This window comes from Glycine soja, chromosome 6 (assembly GCF_004193775.1).
Source record: "Glycine soja cultivar W05 chromosome 6, ASM419377v2, whole genome shotgun sequence".
Lineage (NCBI taxonomy): Eukaryota > Viridiplantae > Streptophyta > Magnoliopsida > Fabales > Fabaceae > Glycine > Glycine soja.
In genome coordinates, this window is record NC_041007.1 from 45837813 (window position 1) to 45864366 (window position 26554).

The following is a 26554-nucleotide window of genomic DNA, read 5'->3' on the forward strand; positions in this document are numbered from 1 at the left end:
TTTAGGGATAAAAAATAAAACACATATTTTGTAGGATTAAAACAAAAAAAATATTTGCAGGGACAAAAATGAAAAAAATGATAAATTACAAGGAAAAATATATTTAAGCCAAAAAAGCAAACAAGCTTTCAGCTGTAGAACAGAATCAGATACTTTGTTTGTCAAGGAACTCAATGATGAGCTGGTTCACCTTCTCTGGAATTTGTTCATGCATAAAATGGCTTCCTTCTGGAATATATACGGTTTCCAAGTTAGGCACAAAATTTTTCACTACCCCTTTTCGGATATAGTTTTCCATGCCGGGAAACTTTAAGAAATAATCTTGCTCACCCACGATAAGAAGTGCTGGAACAGTAACTTTCACGTCACTTAAGCCAGTTTCCACCTTAGCACTCCTGCATAAATAGTCCATATATGATGTTATAGAAAAACTGTAGTCCAAAGACTATTTATAAATAATAAAAATTTCATTCTTTAAGGAAGCAGGAAAATGTCATTGCCATGTTTGTTTACCTGTATGGAACCTGCAATGCATATCTGAATCCAGATTTTTCATATAACGATGCATAGGTTGAAAGGTCTTCCTCAGAGAACCAAGGAGGTAGGGGAGTAGATGGGTCAAACAAGTCCATGATTTCTTGATCATCTGCTGCTATTGGAATCTCACTTCTAGAGAAGAGAGTGTAGATGTTTCTTATCACTGATTTCACAGGAAAACGACCAAAATCTGCTTCTGCCCTCCCAGGTTCCAGAAAATTCAAAATTGACAACAATTACGGCTAAGAAATTGGAAAGGAATATAAAAAAAATGTTTTACGCTTTCAATAAATCAGAAATCATGAATAGTATGAGTTTTAAAATAGTTATGGCTTAATTGCACCGCAATAGTGTGATCTCAGTCTAAGTTTTAACTTTTAATTGTGCCAATTAGGTCCATCGCAAAAATTATGTGATTTTAGTCCCTTAATTTCAATTGAGTCAATTATCACAATTGTATAACTTTAGTCACTTCTCTTAAATAGATTATTTGTTAAAATATATGAAATAATATATATTCCTAGTAGACTAATATCATATTGTGATATTGAGAGATTCAATTGACACAAGTAGAAGTTAGATGACTAATGAGGTACAGGGGAAAAGGCCCCCTCCCCCAATTTTTTTCTTTCTAAAATTTAAAAAATAATAGATTATTATTCAATTATTTTAATGAAGTCTGATTTTTTTATTCGATAAAAAATCTGATTTAAAATTGAATAATATACTTCTTTAAATTTTAATTATTGTACAATTAATTTTTTTCTCTTAACTTTTTTAATTATAAAGTCAACAGTAATTTTTTTTAAAAGAAAAATCTTATATCAATGTTATATTTTTTATCAAAATTTAGGTATTGAATAACCGGCTTTTATCTCCTATTGTTTTTATAAAAAAAAAAAAGTCTTGTGCTATTCAATTAGGATTTTAAATGATATAAACAAGTTTTGTAGTATTAAATTAATACTTTTAAAAAATTTCAAAGAGGGCAAAAAAATTCAATGTTATTCAAGTAAATTTTTTTATAACATAAAAAATCTTTTGATATTAAAAAATGTATACATTTCGAAGAATTAGTTTTTAAGAAGGATTTCAATAAATTTATCAAACTTTTTAGTATAAAACACCTATCAAACAATCTTATTCAAACCCTTGAGATTTTACTAAACTCTTTTTTTTTCTATTGATTATTAGACTTTATTTTCTCTTATCACATATATCATCTTTTCTCTTTAATATTTTTCAAGATGCGTGTGTCATATATATTTCTCTTATTCTTTTAGAATAAAAAAATATCAAATATACTCCTTCTCTCTACACACTTTTCCGTTGTTTTCTAAATTAACTTAATATTTATCTTATATATTAAGGTTAATCATATTTTTCTTATAATGATTATGTACATCACCTACTCAACGCAATATTTTCGTGATTGTCACCCTTAATTTTGTCATTTGCATAACTCAGTTGTAACATTTCATTTTTTGTAAACTAATTTATAAGGGATTATTATTTATAAATAAATAGTTTTTAGAAAAAATGATGAGGTTTTTATAATTAAATAAATAAGGAGAAATGACTTTATTAATTAAAATAATGATTTGAGAGAAAATAAAAGAATGTTTTATTTATTCATTTGATAGACAATAAAATAGAGTTTCTTTTTATAAAATAATAAAAATAAAATAGATAAAGTAAATGATAGGTTTTGAGTAATAGAGACTAGGCCAAGTTTGAGACTGACGATAAAGCTTCACGTCTCCTCTTTCTCTCAATTTCGTTTTCTCTTCTCTCCTCCCAAAATTCTCTCTTTTTCCCGCATACCACCATAGGAAAAACTTGAAGAATCTCAGAAAACTGTTAGAAATGCCGCTATTGTTGTCACAATATACACGTGACCCCGCTTAGAAGTAAGAGATGAGTTATTCACAATTGGGAAGTAATGAAAACATGTGTAGAGATCCTTAAAGTATCAACTAAAATGAGTTTTGAGGTGTTTCTGCACATTTCGATTCTATCCTCACATTTATAACTGTGAATTATATATGTTTGAGAAACCAATTGATGTCAAAATGAGAAGTTGTTGTGAAATTGATGTGTTCTTATGTTGAGTGTGAACACTTAAAAAATTAAGTTCTTTTTATTAATATGCATTATATTCTAAATGACTTATTTTATACAAATTATTATCTTGTTCTAATTTTCTCACGATGACGATCAACATGTTATATATATATATATATATATATATATATATATATATATATATATATATATATATATATATATATATATATATATATATATAGTAATATTAAAATAATAAATTGAAGAAAGTTGTAAGGTTAATGGCTACTAGTAATTTCTTTTGATGTAACCTTAAATTAATTATTATAGAAACTCTTTTGATTAAAAATAATGTAGATTGATTTACTATATATATATGTTATGTCATGCAAATATTATTTTTGTGTGATGTGTATATGAGTTATGAAGCGTGATAAATTATTAAATGAGATTATAAAATTGTTATGAAGATTGAGTAGTGTAAAGTGAAATGTGTCAATTTGTGAGATATATGTGAAACATGATATGGTTGATTGTGACATAATGACATGTGAAATTGTGAACATAAGTTTTAGTTGTGAGTAAGTGTGTGATTAGCACTTGATTTGACATTACTTGTGTTGTGAGTTGTGAATTATATAATAATCCGACCAGTGTTTATCTTGAGAAAAGTGTTGATACATAATATTAAAGGAAAAATGTAGGTTTTATATTTAGGAACCAGTGTTAAATTGTAGCGCAATTGTGTTGAACGTGTTCAAAACACAAGTGTGAGGTCGTGGGTATTGTATAATTCATAAGCAGTGTCTATAAATTGAACTTGTGATAAATTATGAAATAACATGTTGCTTTGAGATTATAATATTGTTATTGAATTTAGTACAATTGAAAAGTTGAACATGTGTTAATTTGTGATATACATGTAAACATGTGATGGTGGATTGTGATATTAAGAGATGTGAAATTGTGAACATGAGTTTTAGTTATGAATAAGTTTGTGGTTAATACTTGATGTAACATTACTTGTGTCGTGAGTTGTGAATTGTACAATAACCTGACCAGTGTTTATCTTGAGAAAATTTTTTATGCGCAATGTTAAAGGAAAAATGTAGGTTTTTAATTTAGGAACCAGTGTTAAATTATAGTGCAATTATGTTGAACGTGTGTAAAACACAGGTGGGAGGTCGTGAGTATTGTATAATTCATGAGCGGTGTCTGCATGCAAATATTATTTTAGGGGTTGGACCTAAATCAGGAGGGAGAGATCCTGACGGACTCTTCGGAGTGTAGGCCTTGGGGGTAAATACACCTGGTTTGAGTGCTACTTTAAGCTTGTGTTGATCCCACATGGTTGGAGCATTATTGCAAAACAGCGTGACCCTAACTAGTCTCCCTATGATTTTACTTAGTGAGAGTGACCTGATATACCCATTTGCAAGGTTATCAAACTCGAGAGTTTACGCAGACTCGTAAGAGTTCTATAGACTCGACTCGTAGACACAACTCGTAGACTCATAAGAGTCTACTTCATATAAAAATAATAACAAAATATCTATAAATAACTTACTAATTAAACATTTCAACAATATAATAAAGCAAAACAGTCAATCATAAAGTTTAGAATATTTAAATAACCAAGTATAATAATAATACATCACTACTAGATAATAACTTGCAGATGTTATAATAGTGGTAGATCATTCTCATCGAGAGTTTGATGTTATTAGAGAACAAGGGTTTGATATTATTAAAGGTGAGAATTTTGTATTTGAGAATAACACACTAAATGAAAGTCTGTTGAATGCTAAACAGACAAAAAACAATAAAAAATGACTTACATTTTGGTTTAATTTTTTTAACTTGCTAACTCGTTGACTTGGTGATAAACTCGAGAGTCTACCGAGTTTATTTAGAGTTTATAGAGTTTGCCTAGAATCTACAAAAAAAAAGAGTTTACTCAAGAGTCAACTCGCAGAGGACAAGTGAACTCGTAAACTCGTAAGAATTAGTAAGTTAACTCGAGAGTTTGATAACCATGCCCATTTATGGTGTGTCTTGTTATGTACTCCTAAGTGTCTCGGGGTGGTTTTTCACTGACATGGTACAAGATTGTATATAGGCTTGAGTTTTAGCATAATTGTTGCATAACACCCGCTAATTATTTATTATGAAATTGATGTGTTATTATGTCTTGATCGGATTGTTTGATTCATGTGTAATGTGATTGATGATTGAAAAGTGAATTTTAAATGATAAAGTGGTGGAATTACGTGAGTTATATTTAAGTAAGTTATATCTCATTTATATGATATGTATATCTAGTTGTCTTATTTCTCTATTAACTAAGAATGTGATAACTCAGTCCCTGTATGCTATTTGTGTTTGGATCCTATGATGATCTCAAACCTTATGTTCATGGGAGTAGATGATTAGGTGGACAACTTGAAGAACCTCATGCTAGAGGACACAAGAACATAATACTCTGATAAGATATGACATTGGAGTAGGTTTCTATATTAATTGCATGAAGTCTTGGACAACCTTGTTTTGAGTCAAGATGATTTATTATTTATTTGGACAAGTTTTATTATGATGTTGGAAAAGCAAATGTGAACCTTTTATCCTTTTGAAACACTTGTATTTAAATGTATTTTAAAAAAAATAATTAATTCTAAATTCTTGTTCCTTTTATTATTAGTACATATATGTATGAGATAAAGGGTGTCACATTATTAATCTTCCTACAAATTGTTCACCCTCACTATTCCGTTCTGGTATATGTTTATTATTGCACCCCATTTAAACATGTCATTAGATTTTTCGTGAAATAATTGTTGTAATTAAAAAAATCAGAAACCAACGTATAATTTTAAAATCTATTGTTTAAATCCAAAAGTGAGAATGAGAAGATGTTATTGCAAGAATAGTTAGTATAAGAGGACATAAAACTAGAATCAATTTAGTTATTAAAAGATTAAAAAAATTAATTATATTGATTTTTTTATCCAAACCTCATCATTTCTTATTGTTTCTTTCACTATCTCTTGTAATTTTGGATGTGTTTTTAAAAATTCATAAAATCCTTTCAAATCTTATAAATTTATAAAGTTTTTTCAAATCCTTATGATATAAATCCAGTGTTATAAAACCAGTCCGATCATTAACATGGTAGAGGTGATGGGTTAGTGATCCAACCGATGGACCAGTAATTGGCTCGATTTAATCTAGTATATATTAAAAATTTAAAATTATATATGTATCTATTATATATAAGTATATAACTAAAATTATTTGATTTAGAAAAGTTCATCCATTCTAAAATATGCAAAATAACAATTAATAATAATGAGACATCAAAATGACATTACAGAGGAGGTCCATTTTTTTTTTGCGTGCATAACCCAATCTGGGTTTGTAAAACCGGACCGAGTCGCCAAGTTTGTCCGAATCATCTAGAGCCACATGCATAAATAATTCAATAGTAAAATCGATCCAATCAGACCATCGAGTCTCAATCTGACCGGCCATGCCAAACTGGATTTCATAACACTATATATATCCATTAAAATTAAAACTATGATAAAAGTATTATAAAGAATAATGATAACTCATTGTATTATAAGAAAGAAAACATGCATTGGTATTAAGAGCATATATTGTAAATAAAACATATTATAATTTCAAATTAAAACATTTCAAAGAGGTCCCATCATAAAATAAACATAGTTTTTCCCCCTGAATGATTGTAAATTTTTTGAAATAAATATGTATTTCTTCAATTATTTATCACATGCCCAAAACACCTAATGAAAAATATAAATAAAAAATAATTCAATATAGTAAATTTGATGAATTAAATAAATAAAGTGTAATTAATACACGATGTAAATAAAGCATTTGTGAATTAAATTTATTTTATTGCAATATTTATGTAAAGCATGGTGAGTAATATTAATAACAACATGATGTATAATACATGATATTATATATATATGAATATGTAATGAAATATATTTTAAAGTTTATCAAAATAAAAACATTCATTGTAATATTTTTCTGATAGCAAAAATATTGAAGTTTCAATGTTATATTTCCATGTGAATTTGAAACCATAAATTAATATTAAAGATTAGGAAAATAAAAATAATAATATGATAATAATTATTAAATAATTAGATAAAAAAAATGCATGGTACAGAATAATATATCTAGATAGACCAATTTTATTATTAAAAATTTGGAAACATGCATACCTAATGTATTTAATTTTTTTTTCTTAAATAGAAACCCATAAGATTAAGTAGCCATCCATAATTTGATATCATTCTATTAAATTTTATTAAACATTATTATTTAATTCTATGATAAAATTATTTCGATAGTTGTTATAATTCTAATTGTATCTATGTTTAATTATGCCAAAAAATAATTATATCCACATATTTTTAATAATAAATAAAAATCATAATTATAATTTGGAAATCAATTTTTTAGAAATTTTAATTAGAAAAATATGAAATATTTTTATTATTAGTACTAATAAAAAAGAGTTTAGGTAAATTCTGTTGATATATATTTATTGACAAAAAAACTTTTTTTGTCAATGATATAATTTTTATACTATTATTTTTAATATAATAATTTTTTTATTATAATATAAGAATAAAACATAATCTATTTATTTAGAGGTATGTCATATATTAATATCATGTCAAACCTTGACTCTCATGTCAAAATCTTTTACATTCATTTCAAATTAAGAGGCTTTTGTTTCATGAATTTGATTATAGTTCCGAGAATAATATTTCTGATAATGTTATTAATGCATAAAAAAATGTTGGTGCATACTTATAATTCTCGGGAATGTTTTTAAATTTAATTTAATTTTAAAATAAAATATTAAATAAATAAATGAAGTTAAATAAGAAAAAAATGATAAATTATTTTAAATATTTTAATGGGAATGTAAGATTCTCAACTCTTTACATGAGAATGGAAAGATAGAGGAAAACAATTACAATATGTATGCTAGGAAATGAGTTATGTATGAGAATATTATTTGATTAGCATGGAAAACATATTGTCCGTGAAACAAAGCCTAGGAAAAAAGTTGTAACCTAGGAAATTAATTTAATCATAATCACATGTTACTTTATCAAATAAATGCATTTCAATGTTGTCTAAGGTTACCGAGCAGAAAAACATAAATTTTAAACTAACAAATATTAAATAATAATTAAGGAAATTTAATTATTTATATTAACCATGCTTTCATAATCGTTAAGTTATTTATTGATTTCAAACTGATTAGTCATAATGCTATTAAATTAAAATTTTATTTACAAATTAATGATATTCAATTTTTCAAATATTATGAGATAATATGATAAACATTTACTTACAATTTTTCAAAGTACATTATACGTTAAATTTAATTTATTTAATGAAATATTGAATAATTTAAAATTTTCATAAAAAATTATAGACATAATCTAATTAATAAGAACATTATACTCCTAATTAAGTCGGCTGAATAAAATTATTGCATGAAAATAAAAGAAATAATTTTACAAAAATATAACTTGATTTTCACCCCATTTTATATATAAAAAGAGAGCTAAGTGTTGATGAATTGGTAATGTATTCTTAATTAATCTGTTCTTCTTAATTAGTTTGTCTTTTTAAATTATCAGGTTTTTTTAGCTTTATTTTATTTATTAAGCATCATAAATTTATCAGTAATATTCGTGACACAAACACATAAATAATTTTAATTTAATAATTATTTATTAAAAAAAATTTTAAAAAAAATATTACAAATTCTTATAAAAATTAAAAGAAAAACATTAAAAATTCTTATATAATTTAACCCCAAAATATACTCATAATTAATCGTTATCACTCAAGAGAATAAAGTATTTCATTAATTTATCATTTAAATTTATTGGAGACTTAAATTTGTCCTAAACTTTTGATCGAGAATAAAGGCTAAGGAAATGAAAAAGGAGATGAAAGAGACCAAAAAAATGAATAGCAAAAAAAACAAAAGAAGTGGAGTCTGGTTTATGAAGTGCTTCTTAAAAGCCATTGTGAATCCGTGTATAGTCATTTTTGCACTTCAATAGTTACATGCCATTTTTTTCTGCACATTAAAATGATAGAGAAAGTGTTTGATAGATTGAGGAGAATGGAAAAATAGACAAATAGGAGTTGTAGTCTTCCACCATGACTTTTGTTCTTCAGTACGTATCTGCCTCTTTTTTTCATTTCTTTTCTCTACAACATAACAACAACAAAAAAAACAAAGTACATTTAGCGATTCATATTCTAGGATAATTCATAACGAATTATCTTAGAATGAATATTTTTTTATAAGAAATATCCAACATAAATAAACATGCAACCGTTATTTTTTAATAATTAAAAGTAGATATATACATTTCATCATTTATATAATCTCTGTGTATTCACAAAAATATCATATAATAATTTATCTCCTGTATTCCTTTGGTGATTTTTTTAAAGAGAAAATCATCACAATTATTTAATTTGACAACTAAAAAAACAAAATCATGTTAGAAATATAGGAAGGAGAAATTGTAAAAAAGAATAAAGAAATGTTGCATCATGGTAATAACTATTGCCCTAGAAGCAAAATTTTGGTAAACCTCACAAAAAATGTGTAGAACAACACAGAAAAGAAAGAAAAAATAGAGGAAAGAAAGAGAGAAAATATGAAAGTAGGAAAAAACTCTTGATATCTACAAACTCAAGCTACTGTCACAGGTTATATTATACATTGTGCATAATGAGCAATCTGTACGTTAGCTATCAATTAAGGATAACTTTTAGTTTTTTTTTAAATCAAAATCCTATATTATAGAATGAGTAATAAAGTCATTTAAATAACAAAAGAAACGTATAAAAAAGTTGATAACAAAGTAAACTTTAAAGAATGACATAAAGACATTCTTCTATACATAGTGTAATATGCTTAAAAAATGACAAATAACATAACGGAACGTATTCTTCATGAATTGATTTTTTTTCCAAAACTACCCACATTCATCTCCTTTTATATTTCAAAATACCCCACTCTTCTCCTTTTATATATTGCGTATGTGTTAATATTATACTATATTGCGTATGTGTTTCAACATTCAACATGTTTTTTGTGACGCATTCTTTGAATAACCATTTTGATCATCCTTCTGTAATGTCCTTTTTTCTGCATCACTTGTTGTCTACTATATAGTTGGAACACTACATATTAAGATGTAGTTTTCATTTTTGTTGTTGTTACTGCTTCCGCTATTAAATATAAGAGTGTTTTAACTAATTTGATTTTTTAAAATAATTAATTTAGTTAATAACATTAAATTTATTAACCATTAATATTATTTTCCTAAAATTTTCTTTAAATTTTTTTTTCAGACTCATCAGCTTACTCTTTTCATTTAATTATTTTCTACTTAATTAATTAATGTGCCCTAGCTTTCTTCTCTAATCCTTAATCCTTATAAGAAATAGAATAAATTTATATTAATGATTTAGAATTTATTGTAAAGTAATCATGATATTTTTTTTAAAAAAATAATTCATACAAATAATATGATAAAAAAATAAAAAAAATTAATAAAAAAGCTTATATCTAAGTAGAAGGTAGTGTTATACTACTGAACGAGTAAAAAAAATACTATCAATAAATGTATTATTTATTCATAATATATTATATATTATATGCAATAAATATCATAAATAATATATTATAAGTAAAGTAAACTGTCCAAAAACATTAAATACTATATTAAAATTTTCAAAATACTAGTATATTAAAACTATATTTATTAAATATAATAGTAATCAAAATATTAAACATAAAAATTAAGAAATAAATTATTATATGTATTTATATATTATTTATTAATTACTAACATGTTGTAGTTAGTATGAGTGATATCCCACTCATATCTATTAAAAAGTTTTAAGTTTGAAATGAAAAGATAATTAATTGAGGGGATCTTTCACTCAAAGATCATGTAGGCTTTCCGACGAATAATATATAATCACTGAACACTAATTATTTACAATAAGGATCATGTAAACATGAAAATTCTCTTTGAAAAGCTTCTTTCTCAATTTCCTCAAGTCATTCCTTGGTCTTTTGCCATAGTTATAATCTCTCTTCATGTTAGTTCGGTGAGTCTACCAAACTATGAAAGTATCCCAGCAGTGATTGTGTTTGGGGACTCTATAGTGGATACGGGTAACAATAACTACATCACCACCATAGCAAAATGCAATTTTCTACCATATGGTAGAGATTTTGGTGGAGGAAATCAACCAACTGGGAGGTTCAGCAATGGTTTAACCCCATCAGACATCATAGGTACAGACAAAAATCATTGCACCATGTTCATATACATAATAGAATGAACATGGTCTTATTCAATTTCTTAACAAATTTCATTTGGGTTTTTTCAGCTGCAAAATTTGGAGTCAAGGAGCTTTTGCCACCTTATCTTGATCCAAAATTGCAACCTCAAGATCTCCTCACAGGTGTAAGCTTTGCATCTGGTGCTAGTGGATATGATCCTCTAACTTCTAAAATAGCATTAAATTAACTGTCCCTAGCTAAAACCTTACATTCATATATATATATATATATATATATATATATATATATATATATATATATATATAATTTTCCTTAGCATATCTAAAAACTAACCATAATTTTACTTTCTTTATCGTATGTCATGCAAGTCAGCATTGTCATTGTCAGATCAACTGGACACGTTCCGGGAGTACAAAAACAAGATAATGGAAATAGTTGGAGAAAACAGAACGGCAACAATAATATCAAAAAGCATATACATCTTGTGCACAGGAAGTAATGACATTACCAATACTTACTTTGTTAGAGGAGGAGAATATGACATTCAAGCATACACAGACTTAATGGCTTCACAAGCCACAAACTTCTTGCAGGTATGTTCTATTAAACGACCAAAAGAGAAAGTTAACCGACTTCAAAGAACTAATCTATGGTCTAAGTGATAACTTTTCAATCATAGCACATGTAGCTGTTACCCCAACACTGAGCTCAAAGAAAAATGACATTGTCGTTAGTCCGTAGTTGTAGTTGGCAATTGGCCTTTTTCTGTTGAGAGGATGCTAAACAGCCAATTGTACCATTTTGTTTTATTGGGTCAAAACCCATGGCATGACAATTCTACTAATTAAACACCAAAAAAGTAGTACACTGATTAGAAATTGAGGCTAAGCATAGTTTATGAACACCCTCCTCCGGACCTCCTTTAACCCATCAAAACACCTTTGAAGGACCTAACTTTGAGGCTCATACAAACACCTTAAAGTGAAAATTATCTTCAATGCAATGACACTAATAAGGCAATAGACTTGACTTTAGAACATTGACTCTAGAAGGACGACCTAGGCCCACACACATGGGCCACAACGCGATCTATCCCCTTAGTCACAACTATCTGTGAGGCCTACTTAAGCACTAAGAGTGGACAAATCCTAACAAATATTTATGTGTGTATTTATGTGAACCACAAGCACAAATGGACATTTTGGTTTAGACTTTTGTATAGAGCGTCATTTCTTAGAACTAATTGCATATCAAATATCTTTGCATGATGTTTTTACATAAAAAAACTAACAAAAATTAACTGAATGTAGGAACTTTATGGACTAGGAGCTAGAAGGATTGGAGTAGTTGGTTTACCGGTTCTAGGGTGTGTGCCCTCACAGAGAACACTTCACGGAGGCATATTTAGAGCATGTTCAGATTTTGAAAACGAGGCTGCAGTGCTCTTCAACAGCAAGCTCTCATCCCAAATGGATGCTCTTAAGAAACAGTTTCAAGAGGCTAGATTTGTCTACCTTGACCTTTACAACCCAGTACTAAATTTGATTCAAAACCCAGCTAAATATGGTAATCACTAATCAGACACATCTATTACCATTATATACCATTTACAAAGTAGCTAGCTCAATGTATAGTTATACCTTTTTGAATATTTAACCTATATACACCGACTGTTGATGCCATTGATTCAACACAAAATATAAAATTGACATTACATTCAGAGACTTTTCATATAAAAGAAAATTAGTAACTAATTAGAAAATTCATTTGCATGTTCATATGAGTGTTATCAATGGCGAATGACGGAATATAGTGGAAGGCTGAAATTCTACCATATAACCACGCCATTGTGGCCTATGACACCCCCATGGCAGGCCTTTCTTCACAAATTGCCTATGGCGGTTGGAAAAAAATCCACCACGTCATTCTGCCATGGCAGTTATGGCACTGCCATTTAGCAACACTGGTTCATATAACTGTTGGGTTTTCTGTCTTACACTTAGTTTCATCATCCTCTTCCCAGTACCTACAAATTAGAAATTAAATGCCAATTAAGCAACAATGGACTAGGATTCTCATGAAACTTCTTGACTGGTTATTAATTCCTGAAGTTTTTGCTTAGTAGAATTTTGTTTGTCTGATTCATTTGCTCATTGTCATGGTTTAGGTTTTGAAGTAATGGACCAAGGATGCTGTGGCACTGGAAAATTGGAAGTAGGCCCGTTGTGCAACCATTTCACCTTGCTCATATGTTCAAACACCTCAAACTACATATTCTGGGACAGTTTCCATCCTACAGAAGCAGCCTATAATGTAGTTTGCACTCAGGTGCTTGATCACAAAATCAAGGACTTCTTCTAATGCCAGTTTCATTGTAAAACTATCAATAATAAATAAAAATTATAATAATTACATGCAATGCTCACACAATATACTTAAAAATTATAAAATGGTTTTTCAAACGGACACAGCTTCATTGTTACACAGCTTCAACTTTTGATTTGATAAGAAACTGTGAACCAATGCTTTCATTGGATCAATTACTGGTTCGATTTTATAAGCAGTGCTACACAGCTTCAACTTTTATTTGATATGAAACTCCATACACCATTACAGAATGTACCACTTCATGAACTGGTATTTTCAGACTTGTGCCTGTTTATTACAAAGTTTGTCCAGCAGAATTTACACAAAGCTTAAAAAAATAGACTTAAATACATTTTTGAACTAATCAAAGCGTTATCTAAAGTATTTTAGGAATAAAAAATAAAACAAACATATTTTATAAGGATTAAAACGAAAAGAAAAAATATTTCCAAAGATGAAAATAAAAAAAAATTAAATTACAACCAAAAAAATATATTTAAACCAAAAAAGCAAACAAGCTTTCAGCTGTAGAACAGAATCAGATACTTTGTTTGTCGAGGAACTCAATGATGAGCTGGTTCACCTTCTCTGGAACTTGTTCATGCATAAAATGGCTTCCTTCTGGAATATATACGGTTTCCAAGTTAGGCACAAAATTTTTGACTACCCCTTTTCGGATATAGTCTTCCATGCCGGGAAACTTTAAGAAATAATCTTGCTCACCCACGATAAGAAGTGCTGGAACAGTAACTTTCACGTCACTTAAGCCAGTTTCCACCTTAGCACTCCTGCATAAATAGTCCATATATAATGTTATAGAAAAACTGTAGTCCAAAGACTATTTATAAATAATAAAAATGTCATTTTTTAAGGAAGCAGGAAAATGCCATTGCCATGTCTGTTTACCTGTATGGAACCTGCAATGCATATCTGAATCCAGATTTTTCATATAACGATGCATAGGTTGAAAGGTCTTCCTCAGAGAACCAAGGTGGTAGGGGAGTAGATGGGTCAAACAAGTCCATGATTTCTTGATCATCTGCTGCTATTGGAATCTCACTTTTAGAGAAGAGAGTGTAGATGTTTCTTATCACTGATTTCACGGGAAAGCGGCCAAAATCTGCTTCTGCCCTCCCAGGTTCCTGAAAATTCAAAATTGACAACAATAACGGCTAAGAAATTGGAAAGGAATATAAAAAAAATGTTTTACGCTTTCAATAAATCAGAAATCATGCTTAGTATGAGTTTTAAAATAGTTATGGCTTAATTGCACCGCAATAGTGTGATCTCAGTCTTCCAAGTTTTAACTTTTAATTGTGCCAACTAGGTCCAGATATTGCAAAAATTATGTAATTTTAGTCCCTCAAGTTTCAATTGAATCAATTATCACAATTATATAACTTTAGTCCCTTGTTTTAAATAGACTTTCATCATTCTTGTTAAAATATATGAAATAATATATATTCTTAACAGACTAAAATCGTACAATTGTGATATTGAGGGATTCAATTGGCACAATTAGAAGTTAGATGACTAAATTTACACATTTAAGATACTCAAGGACTACATTGGCATAATTGTGATATTTGAAAGACCAAAAATACAAATAAAATCACACAATAGTTATACTAACTTACTATGATTTGATTTGTAAATAAATGATATTGTAAAAATTATGATAGCAGATTAAATTTGTACCTGCCACCTAGTAATGTAGAAGCCTTTGGGTAGGTGGTGGTTTTGGACAGCAGAGGGACCAGGAAGAATAAAAGGAATGCCTAAAGTTATGACAGCAGCTACTCTTTCTGGGTGCACGGCAGCTGTAAGATATCCTGGGATGGCACCGAAGTCCTTGCCAACAAGGAAAGCCTGATATGATACAAACAATTGAAATTGTGTATGCAATTAGTTAAGTTTTTCACCTAAGTCAGGGGTTCTGTTTAGAACAAGTTAAAGCATAATTTCATCCCCTAGTTTCTGTTTTTGTGTTTTGTCATTGTACTGCATGGGGCTGCATATTGAAGATCTGAACTGAAGTTCATAATTTGGATACAGAAATTTTCGCCATACATTTCATAATGGTTTATTTCACACATACTAACAAAAATTCACAAGACTTATATACTGTAGCATATCAGTCTCCTTACAAGTCGGCCTAAGGCTAAGTACATGTTTAGTTTTCAGGTGAAAAAGTACTTTTGAGGCAAAAGTGATTTTATCAAAGGATCAAGACCATTCCTTTTTATTTCATTTTGTTTTTATCCGATGGATTTATATTAAAATACGCGCACCACATTTATAATTTCAATCCAAACATGCACTAAAACAACGTACAAGTTTTAGGCTCACTAACAAAAATTCATTCACTATTAATTTTTTTAAAGAAAAAAGTCTCATAGATAAAAAAACTCCACATATGACAAAAAGACTTGATATATAACTCTTATTTAAAGTAAAAAATATTTTTTTATTAAAATTTACTTTAGACCTCAGTCACTCACTGTTCACCAATCTTGTTCCTTACCTTGCTGATGTTTATAGCATCTAAAAGACCCACGACTTCAGGAACAAGGTCAAACATGGTTTCCTTCTCTGGCTCCACTGGTTGCTCAGATAGTCCATAGCCTCTGAAATCAAAGGCAATAGCCCTATAACCAGCGTTTGCCACAGAAATCATTTGGTGCCTCCATGTGTACCAGATCTCTGGGAATCCATGCAAGAATACAACTGCCTTGGAGCCTGCACAAACAAAAAGATCATTAACCTGATTTTGATGCAAATGACTACTAACATATCAAAACAGTATTATAATAGGGTGTCTTCAAGGAATGACCACTTCCAATCTCTGCCACGTGCAGCTTCAGTCCCTTCACTTCCACCTCACTGTGCTGGATCTTCTCCATCATACAAGAAGAGACGGTAAGGGTAAGATCAAAGGGAAGAGAAGTTGTGAATATCAAAGGTCAAATCCAGTGACTGAGTTGTTATGGACGAAATTTTTTAACACTTTGTATGGTTTAAAATAACGTTCTATGTTAAAATAACAATGAATTTAATATGTCTTTTGTCCTCTTCTGTTTAAATCAATGGTAGAGTTATTTGATGTGAAGTTGCAGATTTTATTATATAATGTACTCAGCTGGACGTTTCAGAACCGCATAGGCGGATATTGCAATGTTTGTCAGATTAAGCAGCATAGGAGATATAATATGGATTGGATGGTTAAGGAATAAGGAAAGAGGAGAATAAAGATAGAGACTTTAACTCCTATGTACTAACAAAAACAAATGTTCTAACAAATTTAACATTTGTATATCAAAATAAAAAATAAAAAAAAATTAAGCAGCATAATGAAAGAGTCCTGAAATGCTGTTTTTCCACTAGTGAAAATCAGAAGTACTACAAAAGTTTATTACTTTATGTTTCATTTCGTAATGGTTAGCACAGGTAGGGATACAAGTTGTAGCAAAAGATTTGGATTGGGGTGTTGATTTAAGTGGTTACACTTGTAGCGTCAAATAGGTAGCCGACACTATTAGTATCGACCACATAAACGCTATTAGTATTGGTTTAGCAACTATTGTATGGACGATAAATGTAGACTCAACCTATTTTTTTTTTAATTTGACTTACAGGTTAGAATTCATTTTTTGGCCAACATTAGGAGGCAGTGTTGACCCAAAAAGGCAGAAACATGTACACAAGCTCAACCCATGATAAATGTCTATTTATCATCCATTTTCGTGTTTTAGTGTCGAATTTTGGTTGACACTAAAATGCAAATTTCTTCTAATATATGCAAAATGAGTAATGTTATATCCTTACAAATCTTTCTATTACTTTATTATATTCTTATTTTATTCTACTTTTAAATCGTATCTTATCATGATCATCAAGCAAATCTTCACTAATTTCCTTTGATTCTTCTTTAACTTTTAAGGAACAGTAGTTCATTTTGGGCATAATAAATTCTGATGCAAATTCTCCAACACAGGCTTTCTAATGCTTTTTATTTATTAAAATTTACTAGAAATCATAAAATTTTGCCAGTCTTACTTTTTTTTAGGGAATCTTTCATTGTGATTTTATAATTTTTGATAAATTTTAGCTAATAAAAGCATTGTATCGTACATCATGCAAGGACATGATCAGAGGAAGGATATGAGAATACTGTTGTTTTCTTTATTTTTGAAAATTTTCCATATGCAGTCTTTGGTTCTCCTAAGCTTTTGCAAGATCATAAGGCTTTCCAGAGGTCAATAAGTTTCGGTTGGGCCTAAAACTGTTAAGTGGTCAACATTTTGTTTATGCTTCTCTTTTTATATCATCAACCAATGGTGTTTTTTTTTTCTTTCATAAATTGTAGTCGCCATCAAACTCACTACACAGTTTCAGCTTTTATTTGATGTGAATTTTCAGACTTCAATACAGAATATACCTCTTTGATGAATGAAAGTTTCAAAGCTGTATATATATTACAACGTTTGTCAATTAGAATTCACACAAACCTTTAAGGAAACATGCTTTCAGCCATAGAACAGAATCAAATAGTTTGTTTATCAAGGAACTCAATGATGAGCCGGTTCCCCTTCTCAGGAGTATGTTCATGCACAGAATGGTATCCTTCTGGTATACATAAGACTTCCAAGTCTGGCACAAAATTTTTCAGTACCTCACCTCGGATATAGTTCAAAAATTATGTTATAGTGAATAGAAATCTGTAACCGGAAGACTATGATTATTTATGAATAATAACATTTTAATGTTTTAAGGAACCAGGAAAATGTCATTGGTACGTGGGTAAAGTACTCATCTTATAACATTTTAATTCACACACAAGAAGAGTGACCAATTCACAAGACATGTGATGGACATCTTACGTGCACTAGTGCTCATATGGTCAAATTAAATATAATTAAGCAGGAATACTCATCTTATAAGTCTGTTTTATAGGATGAAATTAGGCCTTAACCTAAATTCTAACAACATGTGTACTGTAACATATATTTACATATCTATCTTCTTACCTTGCTGATGCTTAAGGAATCCAGAAGACCCACGATTTGATGAACTATGTCATATGTTTGGCATCTGAATTGCTCGATGACTAATTTTATTTTATTTTCGTAAGAATCGAAGACAAGATTAAAAAATTTAAAATAATTTGTACAATATATTTAACCAATTAAATTAGACTCCTTTGATTATTAATCTACTTTTAGAATACAATTTTTCAAACTAAATTGATCCTGCCCCATCTCCATTAAAATATCTCTTTTGTCTCCTCACCACTTTGTTTGCCTAGAAATTAACGTGAATAAAGAAAAAATAACGTGAAGTCAAACATTATTCGCCTAGAAATTATACACCAAACCTCAAGGAAGTTGTTTTTAGCCTCAAAGCAACTTTCAGATTTCAGATACTTCGTTTGTCAAGAAACTAAACAATTATTTGGTTCACCTTTGGCACTTGTTCATGCACAAAATGACTTCATTCTAAAATACACACGATTTCTAAATCTGGCACAAAATTCTTCACTACCCCATTTCTGATATATAAAGTACTCATCGATGGCTGGAAAGTTGAACACATAATCTTTCTCACCCATGACTAAAAGTGCTAGAATTATAATCTTTTCATCATTTAAGCCAGTATCCACATTGATATTCCTGCGTGGATCATAAACAGTCCAAATGTAAGGTTATAGATATTTGCACAAGATTATAGATTCAAACATTGTTATTGTCATTGTACACACGAAAAGAAATCAAATTATAACGTTAATTTGAACAACTAAAGTTAATTCGTGCTTATTAAAGTTAAATATTTAATAATATTTCAAGTAATCTTACAAACAGAACCAACTTTCATTTTTTTTGCCTATAGTTTCAGTTTGTATCTGTTTCCAGTTTTAAGAACTTCTTGTCAGTTTTATTATTTTCCTTAAGCAAGTTAGCTTGATACAAGTTGCAAACTATAATAAGTTGAGAAAAAACTCAAATTCAAATCGATCATCTTAAATGAGGCACAAGTATGATGAAACCTATTTGTTTGCGAAATTTTGAAGGCTAACCACCAATTAAGTCATGATCAGATTAAACCAAAAAAAAAAAAATCAAATTTAATTCATGCTCAAAATTTAAGTCCAAGTACTACTTTTCCTCAAGTGATTTGGTTTGACCCAATTGTAGGCTATTGCAGGTCGGGTAAAAAATCTCAGGTTCAATTCGGTCTTCTACAGCGAGGCACAATTCGGTGAAAACTTTTTTTACGGGTTATTGGATGCTAAGTCCATATTCGGCGATGATTGAATCAGGTTAAAAACATTCAAATTTAATTTATGCTTAAAATATAAATATAGAACCTAAATTTCATCAAGCAGGTTTAGACAGGGTAGGTTTAACCAAAAACAAAGATGAAATTCAATTCGAGCTTCAAAAATAGGTAAAATAAAATAGTGAAAGTACGATTTGTATAGGCTCTTGTAGGCATGTCCAAACCATGCCACGACCGAATCACACTAAAAAACCCTGATTTTAAATATTTGTTCATAGTTTAAAGACTAAACTCAACATTTCATTCAACAACGTGCTAGGTTGGTCGGATATTTGATGTGAAATTCCAGTTTAGAACCGAATATTACAACGTTTGTCAGATTAAGCAGTATCTAGAGTCTTGAATTTTCAACACCATTTAGATTTTCTTTTACATCCACTATCAATAGACTCTTTTTTTTTTCTTTTGATAATGCAAATAGATTCTCTCATTACTCCATGTCAAATAATTTTATATAATACAAGCTGTAAGGGTTACAAAGAAAAATAACGCGAATCAAACTTTATTATTCGCCTAGATATTACACCAAACCTCAAGGAAGTTGCCTTAAGCCTGAAAGCAAAAGATTCAGATACTTTGTTTGTCAAGGAACTCAATGATGAGCTGGTTCACCTTCTCTGGCATCTGTTCATGCACAAAATGGCTTCCATCTGGAATATACACGATTTCCAAGTCCGGCACAAAATTTTTCACTGCCCCACTACGAATATAGTCCTCCATGCCTGGAAACTTGAACACATAATCTTTCTCACCCATGATCAGAAGTGATGGAATAGTAACTTTTACATCACTTAAGCCAGCATCCGCATTGATACTCCTGCATGCATCATAAACAGTCCAAATGCAATGTTGAAGAAATCTGTACCCTGAAGACTATTTATAACATTTTATTTTATTATATTTTAAGGTGTCTGGAAACTGCCAGGTTTCACATAAATAAATCTCTATCCTTCAAATTTGCCTTTGACATTTGAAAAGGCAAATTTAATCTTTGACAACTATAAGTTAATTCAGTTCAAAGCAACTAGTACTTGATCAAACTATCAGTCTATTATCAATCAATTTGTTTCAAAACTTTAATGTGTAGAAGATAATTTGGTACCTAACATTGTGGACTAAATTGATTGATTTGATAATATGATGGACCAAACCAACCGATGATGTTAACTTTAGGCATTAAATTAATTGAAATTTATTAAGATCAGACACTACACTTACCATTTTGTAATATTAGGATTTAGGAATCAAACTAACTGGGTGGCTAAATTGATATTATAGTCTAGAAATAACCTAAGTTGAGGGAAGATAAAAGCATTTGGAGTAGCATTTCAATTTAAATGGGGGTAAGTGAGAATCTGTTCTGTTTACCTGTAAGGAACCTGCAATGCATATCTGAATCCAGATTTTTCATATAAAGATGCATAGGTTGCAAGGTCTTCCTCGGAGAACCAAGGAGGTAGGGGAATAGATGGGTCAAACAAGTCCATGATTTCTTGATCATCAGCTGCTATTGGAACCTCACTTTTAGAGAAGAGAGTGTAGATGTTCCTTATCACTGATTTCACAGGAAAGCGGCCAAAATCTGCTTCTGCCCTCCCAGGCTCCTGAATTGGAATTGGAATCAATCAATAATTACTACTAAAACATTCCAATGAATATAAAAAAGATTGGTCCTTATACCTGTACAATCTTTACTTGTACTTGTATGTGTGTATGTGTAAGGACTAAGGACTATAATTGAGTTAAAAAGTGTATGTGTAGGAACTATAACATAAAGATTGTGCAGATATAGAGAACAAATGAGTAATTAGACTAAACAAAAACTGTAGTGCCAGATGTACCCGCCATCTAGTAATATAAAACCCTTTGGGAAGCTGAAGGTGGCTCTCCACAGCAGAGGGACCCGGAAGCATGAAAGGAATGCCTAAAGTTATGATACCAGCTACTCTTTCTGGGTGCACTGCAGTAGTAAGATGTCCTGGAATGGCACCAAAATCCTTTCCAACAAGGAAGGCCTGATATAAACAATCAAAATTGCATATGCAATTAGGGATGGATATTGGACTCAAACTTAGTTGGTAAGGTATTTCCTTAATTATCAAATGAATCATGATCTGAGTACAAGTTTATTCATAAAATTTGCAAGTATGAATGCAGGTACAGAAATTATACTACCCAGCCTTATTCCTACTTGCATAAAAATTAGATTATCTTTCAGTTACATGCATGATGGAGCTACATTAGAGACAAGTGTTACTGTAACATTTTTTTTATCGCTAAATATTAGTTGTTAATTGTTAGTTTCTTTTAGCAGAGAAATCAAACTCATGACATTTCTCACCCTCCCTTCTTTTACCATCAAACCAACCTTATAACCTTATAACTCCTTGTGTTACTCTAACATGTTACTCAAATTTATAGAATTGATCCACATATATATAATTCTGGATCCTAGAAACCTATAAAAAGTTGACAAATTCATCATGTATGAGACATATGTACTGTAACATATCTAGCTCCTTCCTTACCTTGGAGATGTTCAAAGCATCCAAAAGGCCTACAATTTCATGAACCAGATCAAACATGGTTTCCTTTTCAGGCTCTGCTGGTTGCTGAGAAAGTCCATAGCCTCTGAAATCAAAGGCAATAGCCCTATAACCAGCGTTTGCCACAGAAATCATTTGGTGCCTCCATGTGTACCAGATCTCTGGGAATCCATGCAAGAATACCACTGTTTTGGAGCCTGCACAGACAAACACAAAAATCATTAATAAGAAGTAGATATATGCAAATGACTATAAAATAGTATATATTCCAATATATAGGGTGTCTTCAAGGAATGACCACTTCCAATCTCTGCCACGTGAAGCTTCAGTCCCTTCACTTCCACCTCACTGTGCTGGATCTTCTCCATCATACAAGAAGAGTGAAAGAGTGAGGAAATGGGTGAGAACAAAAGGAACACAAGACTATCGAATATAAAGGTCACATGATGTGACCGTGTGGTTGAGGAAATTTTGTAAGAGTTATTATTATTTTGCATCTACTTTCTCATTCATCTTATTTGTATCTCACTTTTTTTATTACATCATCTTATATTTATTACTATTTTTTATCTATCTCTTCTGTCTTCTCTCAAAAGAAAAAGAGATTTTTTTACCACCAAAGCTAGTTAACATCTTTGAGAGAAAAAGAAAGAAAAAAGAAACAAGTATAAATATGATAAAAGAAAAGAGAAATAAATATGATAGGTGATATAATTTAGAATTTATGGGTGTCAAATAATTAACACTCTTTCCAAAAATAAAGTCTACCATCATTCTATTTTGCAATTTGCAGAGTATCAACATCCAACTCAAACAGAGTGGAGTGGAGTGAGAAAAGATTGGAAAAAGAAAAGGTTGAAAAAATAATAAATATAATAAGTTGCGAATAAAAATAAAATGAAAATTAGATGAAGAAAGTATATGTACGATTATAATTATTCGATATTATTTATACTATAAGTTAATTATTGACTTAATATTATAAGAAAAAAGAATTTTGTTTTTTAATGGATCTTATTGAAAAATTAGAGAGATTACAATAATTAATTGAACATGAGATGAACCTATTTACGATTATTTTAACTTAACCGTGATCTTAAATATAATATTTAGATTTATAATTATGTTAAATACTTAAAGAGAAAAACTTTATTGTTCATAAAATTTTGTGAAATTATTTATGACTCATGTTTCACCTCTTCTTTCTAATCTTTAATAACTATAGATTTGATATTATTGAATGCTTTAAAATATTGTATATTTTGATTATCACTTTTTATTTGCATTTTGTCACTCATGTTAATAACTTTTTTCGTGTACAATGGTAACAGCTAGAAGAACTCCTGCAAGTTATCAAATTCCCTACCATTATCAAAACAAAACATTTTCTTAAATTAATGTTCTTTGTGCTAGTTTGAATTTATTAATTGTTTTACGAAAATAGCCACTTTTTAAGAAATTGTTAAAAATAATAATTTTAAAATATTTTCATATTGAATTAATAATCAAATATTTCAATTACAAAATATCATAACCTATTAGTTTCATTTATTTTGTCATGAATAATGGTGCCTATTTACTATCATTAAACTCTTTCATGATCATTTCTATCCTGATAGGGGCGTTTCTTTTACGGATAAGTTTTTTAATCCTGGAAATATAACATGCAAAAATTATTCTCGAGTATTATTAAAAAATATATTTGGTTAACTATTAAAATTGATTGAGATTATTTTTATATTCATAGGAATAATTAAAACATATGTTTTGTTCAATTTTTTTCTGAAAATATATATTATAATTACTAAAATATTGTTATTATGAAAACTCTCGTTACATCCATCTTCCCCTCCCCATATGTTCTATGAAATTAACCTTAAATTAAATTGTGGATACATTAATTGGGAGGAGGAACAAAATTTGTGGGTTGGAAAAATTTATGTATCCTGAAGGAACAATAAAAGAGTAGTGACATAATAATTAATAAGATGATATATATAAATTTTTATTTATGAAAAAGTATTTCTATCTTCATGAGAATAATTTTTTCACGTCTCTTCTATATATTAATTAGTATACAACAACCTTAACTATTTAATGTACTGTATTTGATAAAAATTCAGAGGACGGTCAACTAATTAGGGATGACAATAGCTATGCATGGGTTGATACTATTTTATCCGTCTTTATAAACACATAAAATTAATTGAAAAGTTAGTTATAAATTAAAAAGTTACTTAATTGAAAGTTGAAAATTAAAAAATTAATTTATTAATTAAAAAAATTTTATTTAAAATAAAATATAATGAATAAATAAATAAATATATCAAGAATATAAAAGTAGAAATAAATTAAAAAAAATAATGTTAAAATATACTTAAAAACTACTAAAAAATTATTTACCAAATAATCAAATAAAATGTTTAGTTAATAAAAAAATGTCTTTTGGGTAACATAAATACCTTCACCTACACATATATTTTTGAGTCAGTAATAGTTTTCTCTTAAAAAAAGTGGCCAATAGTGTTAATAGTTGTTTATTTAAAATAGTAGTTTTTTTTGGGAATGAAACAATAGTTTTAATAGTTGTACTTTGTACTTGTTGGGCGGGTAGCTAAGTGTTTATGTATGTATTCGTTAATCGCAATTAAATTAATTAATTATAAAAACTAATAAATAAAAACAATTATTATAAATATAACTATAATTCAATTAAAAAACTTTTAAAATAATCGAGTATAAAACATTGCAAAATAATTATAAAACATTATAACCATGACCAGAACTTTTCGAAATAAGAAAATTTATAAACTTCCAAGTTAATTATAAGTCTAATGCAGTAATAGTGCACAATATTCATGTGGCAGTATATAAAGTTCGTTATTATGTTGATTCAGTCATAATTTTATTTATCTTATACACTCACACAAACACGAAGTTTAACTTGGGTGCAAAAAAAAAATAAAAACAAAGGCAAAAGTGTATTGTATTTTCATATATTTTTATTAATATATTATTTTTTTTATAATTATAATTAAAATAAAATATTTTAAGATTATATATATACATATGTACTTGTTAGAGAATATTTAAAGTAAAGCTTATAGACTTATTCAAAGAATTGCATTAGAAGCTTTTAATCACACTTTAATGCTTATTTCAACGCATTTGCTATAAAAAAATTTTATGAAATTTGCTACTTATTCAAGCGAGCATTAATTGTGTGTCACCCATAGGATCTGGCTTACCAGCTGTGATTTTGTCCAATTGCAGAGAATTAGAACTATCATCAATTACTACATCATAAGTAATAGTGTGTTACCCACCGTTTGAAACAACCCCATTATTTTATCTTGATAAAGATCATGTGTATATTAATTAATTTTTTTGTTAATAGTAATTATTTAGTTTATATATATATATATATATATATATATATATATATATATATATATATATTCTAATTTAGATGCATGTTAATATCATTTCAAGTAAAGATAATTTGTATCACCATTTGCTGTAAATATTACACTCATAACGTAGATTCTGTATTCTTCTTCCATGATTTATGAACATATTTTATGTAAAATTTTCATTTTTATATGTTTTAGATATTATCTACTGTTAATATTTAAAAATTAATAAGCTTTTGAATATATTTTTATATTTATATGACTAAAACGTTTTAACTTTATGTGGGTATCCACCTTAGAAAACTCCACTTGTAATGGACACGGTATTACTCTATTTTTTTTTTCTCCTTTCATATTTTAATAGATTCGGTATGTCCAATAGGATCACAAATCGGCTCTTGTATTATAATGGGGTAATTTTTTAAAAAAAAATTATCATAATGGGTATATTTTAAAAAATTATAAAAATAAGATCATATTTCAAAGCATGATTTTATTTTAAAAAAGTGATTACATTAAAATTGTATATCCACATACCATTTTAGTTTTTTTAATTTTTTATTAATAAAATTTAAAATCATATATATACATACCATTTCAACATGTTTTTTTAATTATTCAAGAAATTATTTATTTTAACATGATATTGTTTTTTTTTATAACAGGAATTGTTAATAGAAATTGATGATGGGGGCATATATCAAGAAGAGCTAACGGGTTGATAACTCGATTCTACTTGTGGCTCATCCTGATGTAAAAAAATATGCATAATTAGATATAATATTTAAGTAATAAAATATAAAGTTATATTATATCATATTCCATACTTACTTTCTCAATAGGTGGTAACTCGTGAGTGATATATAACGTATAATTTTCGATATATATCA

At 28.8% G+C, this 26554-nt stretch overlaps 4 protein-coding genes across 5 annotated transcripts; 1 reads left to right on the top strand and 3 right to left on the bottom strand.

The window, feature by feature from the left end:
• Nucleotides 1-95: 95 nt before the first annotated feature.
• Nucleotides 96-758, bottom strand: LOC114417228 (epoxide hydrolase B-like; the record flags this gene model as incomplete). The annotated part of the gene is made up of 2 exons (XM_028382358.1): nucleotides 96-395; nucleotides 514-758. Coding segments are annotated over 2 exons (495 nt in total), but the record flags the coding sequence as incomplete, so codon positions are not given.
• A 9877-nt stretch (nucleotides 759-10635) lies between these two features.
• Nucleotides 10636-13427, top strand: LOC114417224 (GDSL esterase/lipase EXL3-like). Of its 2 annotated transcripts, none has more exons than XM_028382353.1 (5): nucleotides 10636-10993; nucleotides 11089-11219; nucleotides 11371-11595; nucleotides 12313-12568; nucleotides 13170-13427. In XM_028382353.1, the coding sequence occupies exons 1-5, from the start codon at nucleotides 10711-10713 to the stop codon at nucleotides 13361-13363; spliced, it is 1089 nt and encodes a 362-aa protein (XP_028238154.1). In that variant the 5' UTR covers nucleotides 10636-10710; the 3' UTR covers nucleotides 13364-13427. The 2 variants fall into 2 exon arrangements, with proteins under 2 accessions (XP_028238154.1, XP_028238155.1); XM_028382354.1 differs by having other exon boundaries at nucleotides 11089-11163; nucleotides 11375-11595.
• Nucleotides 13428-13614: 187 nt separating this feature from the next.
• On the bottom strand, nucleotides 13615-16380 carry LOC114417227 (bifunctional epoxide hydrolase 2-like). Its single transcript, XM_028382357.1, has 5 exons — nucleotides 16203-16380; nucleotides 15894-16108; nucleotides 15068-15238; nucleotides 14276-14511; nucleotides 13615-14157 (listed from the first exon to the last, which is right to left on the bottom strand). Exons 1-5 carry the CDS (start codon nucleotides 16273-16275, stop codon nucleotides 13908-13910), a joined length of 945 nt encoding a protein of 314 aa, XP_028238158.1. The 5' UTR covers nucleotides 16276-16380; the 3' UTR covers nucleotides 13615-13907.
• A 3692-nt stretch (nucleotides 16381-20072) lies between these two features.
• On the bottom strand, nucleotides 20073-22709 carry LOC114417229 (bifunctional epoxide hydrolase 2-like). The gene is made up of 5 exons (XM_028382359.1): nucleotides 22550-22709; nucleotides 22234-22448; nucleotides 21547-21720; nucleotides 21074-21309; nucleotides 20073-20522 (listed from the first exon to the last, which is right to left on the bottom strand). Exons 1-5 carry the CDS (start codon nucleotides 22620-22622, stop codon nucleotides 20273-20275), a joined length of 948 nt encoding a protein of 315 aa, XP_028238160.1. The 5' UTR covers nucleotides 22623-22709; the 3' UTR covers nucleotides 20073-20272.
• Between the last annotated feature and the right edge of the window lie 3845 nt (nucleotides 22710-26554).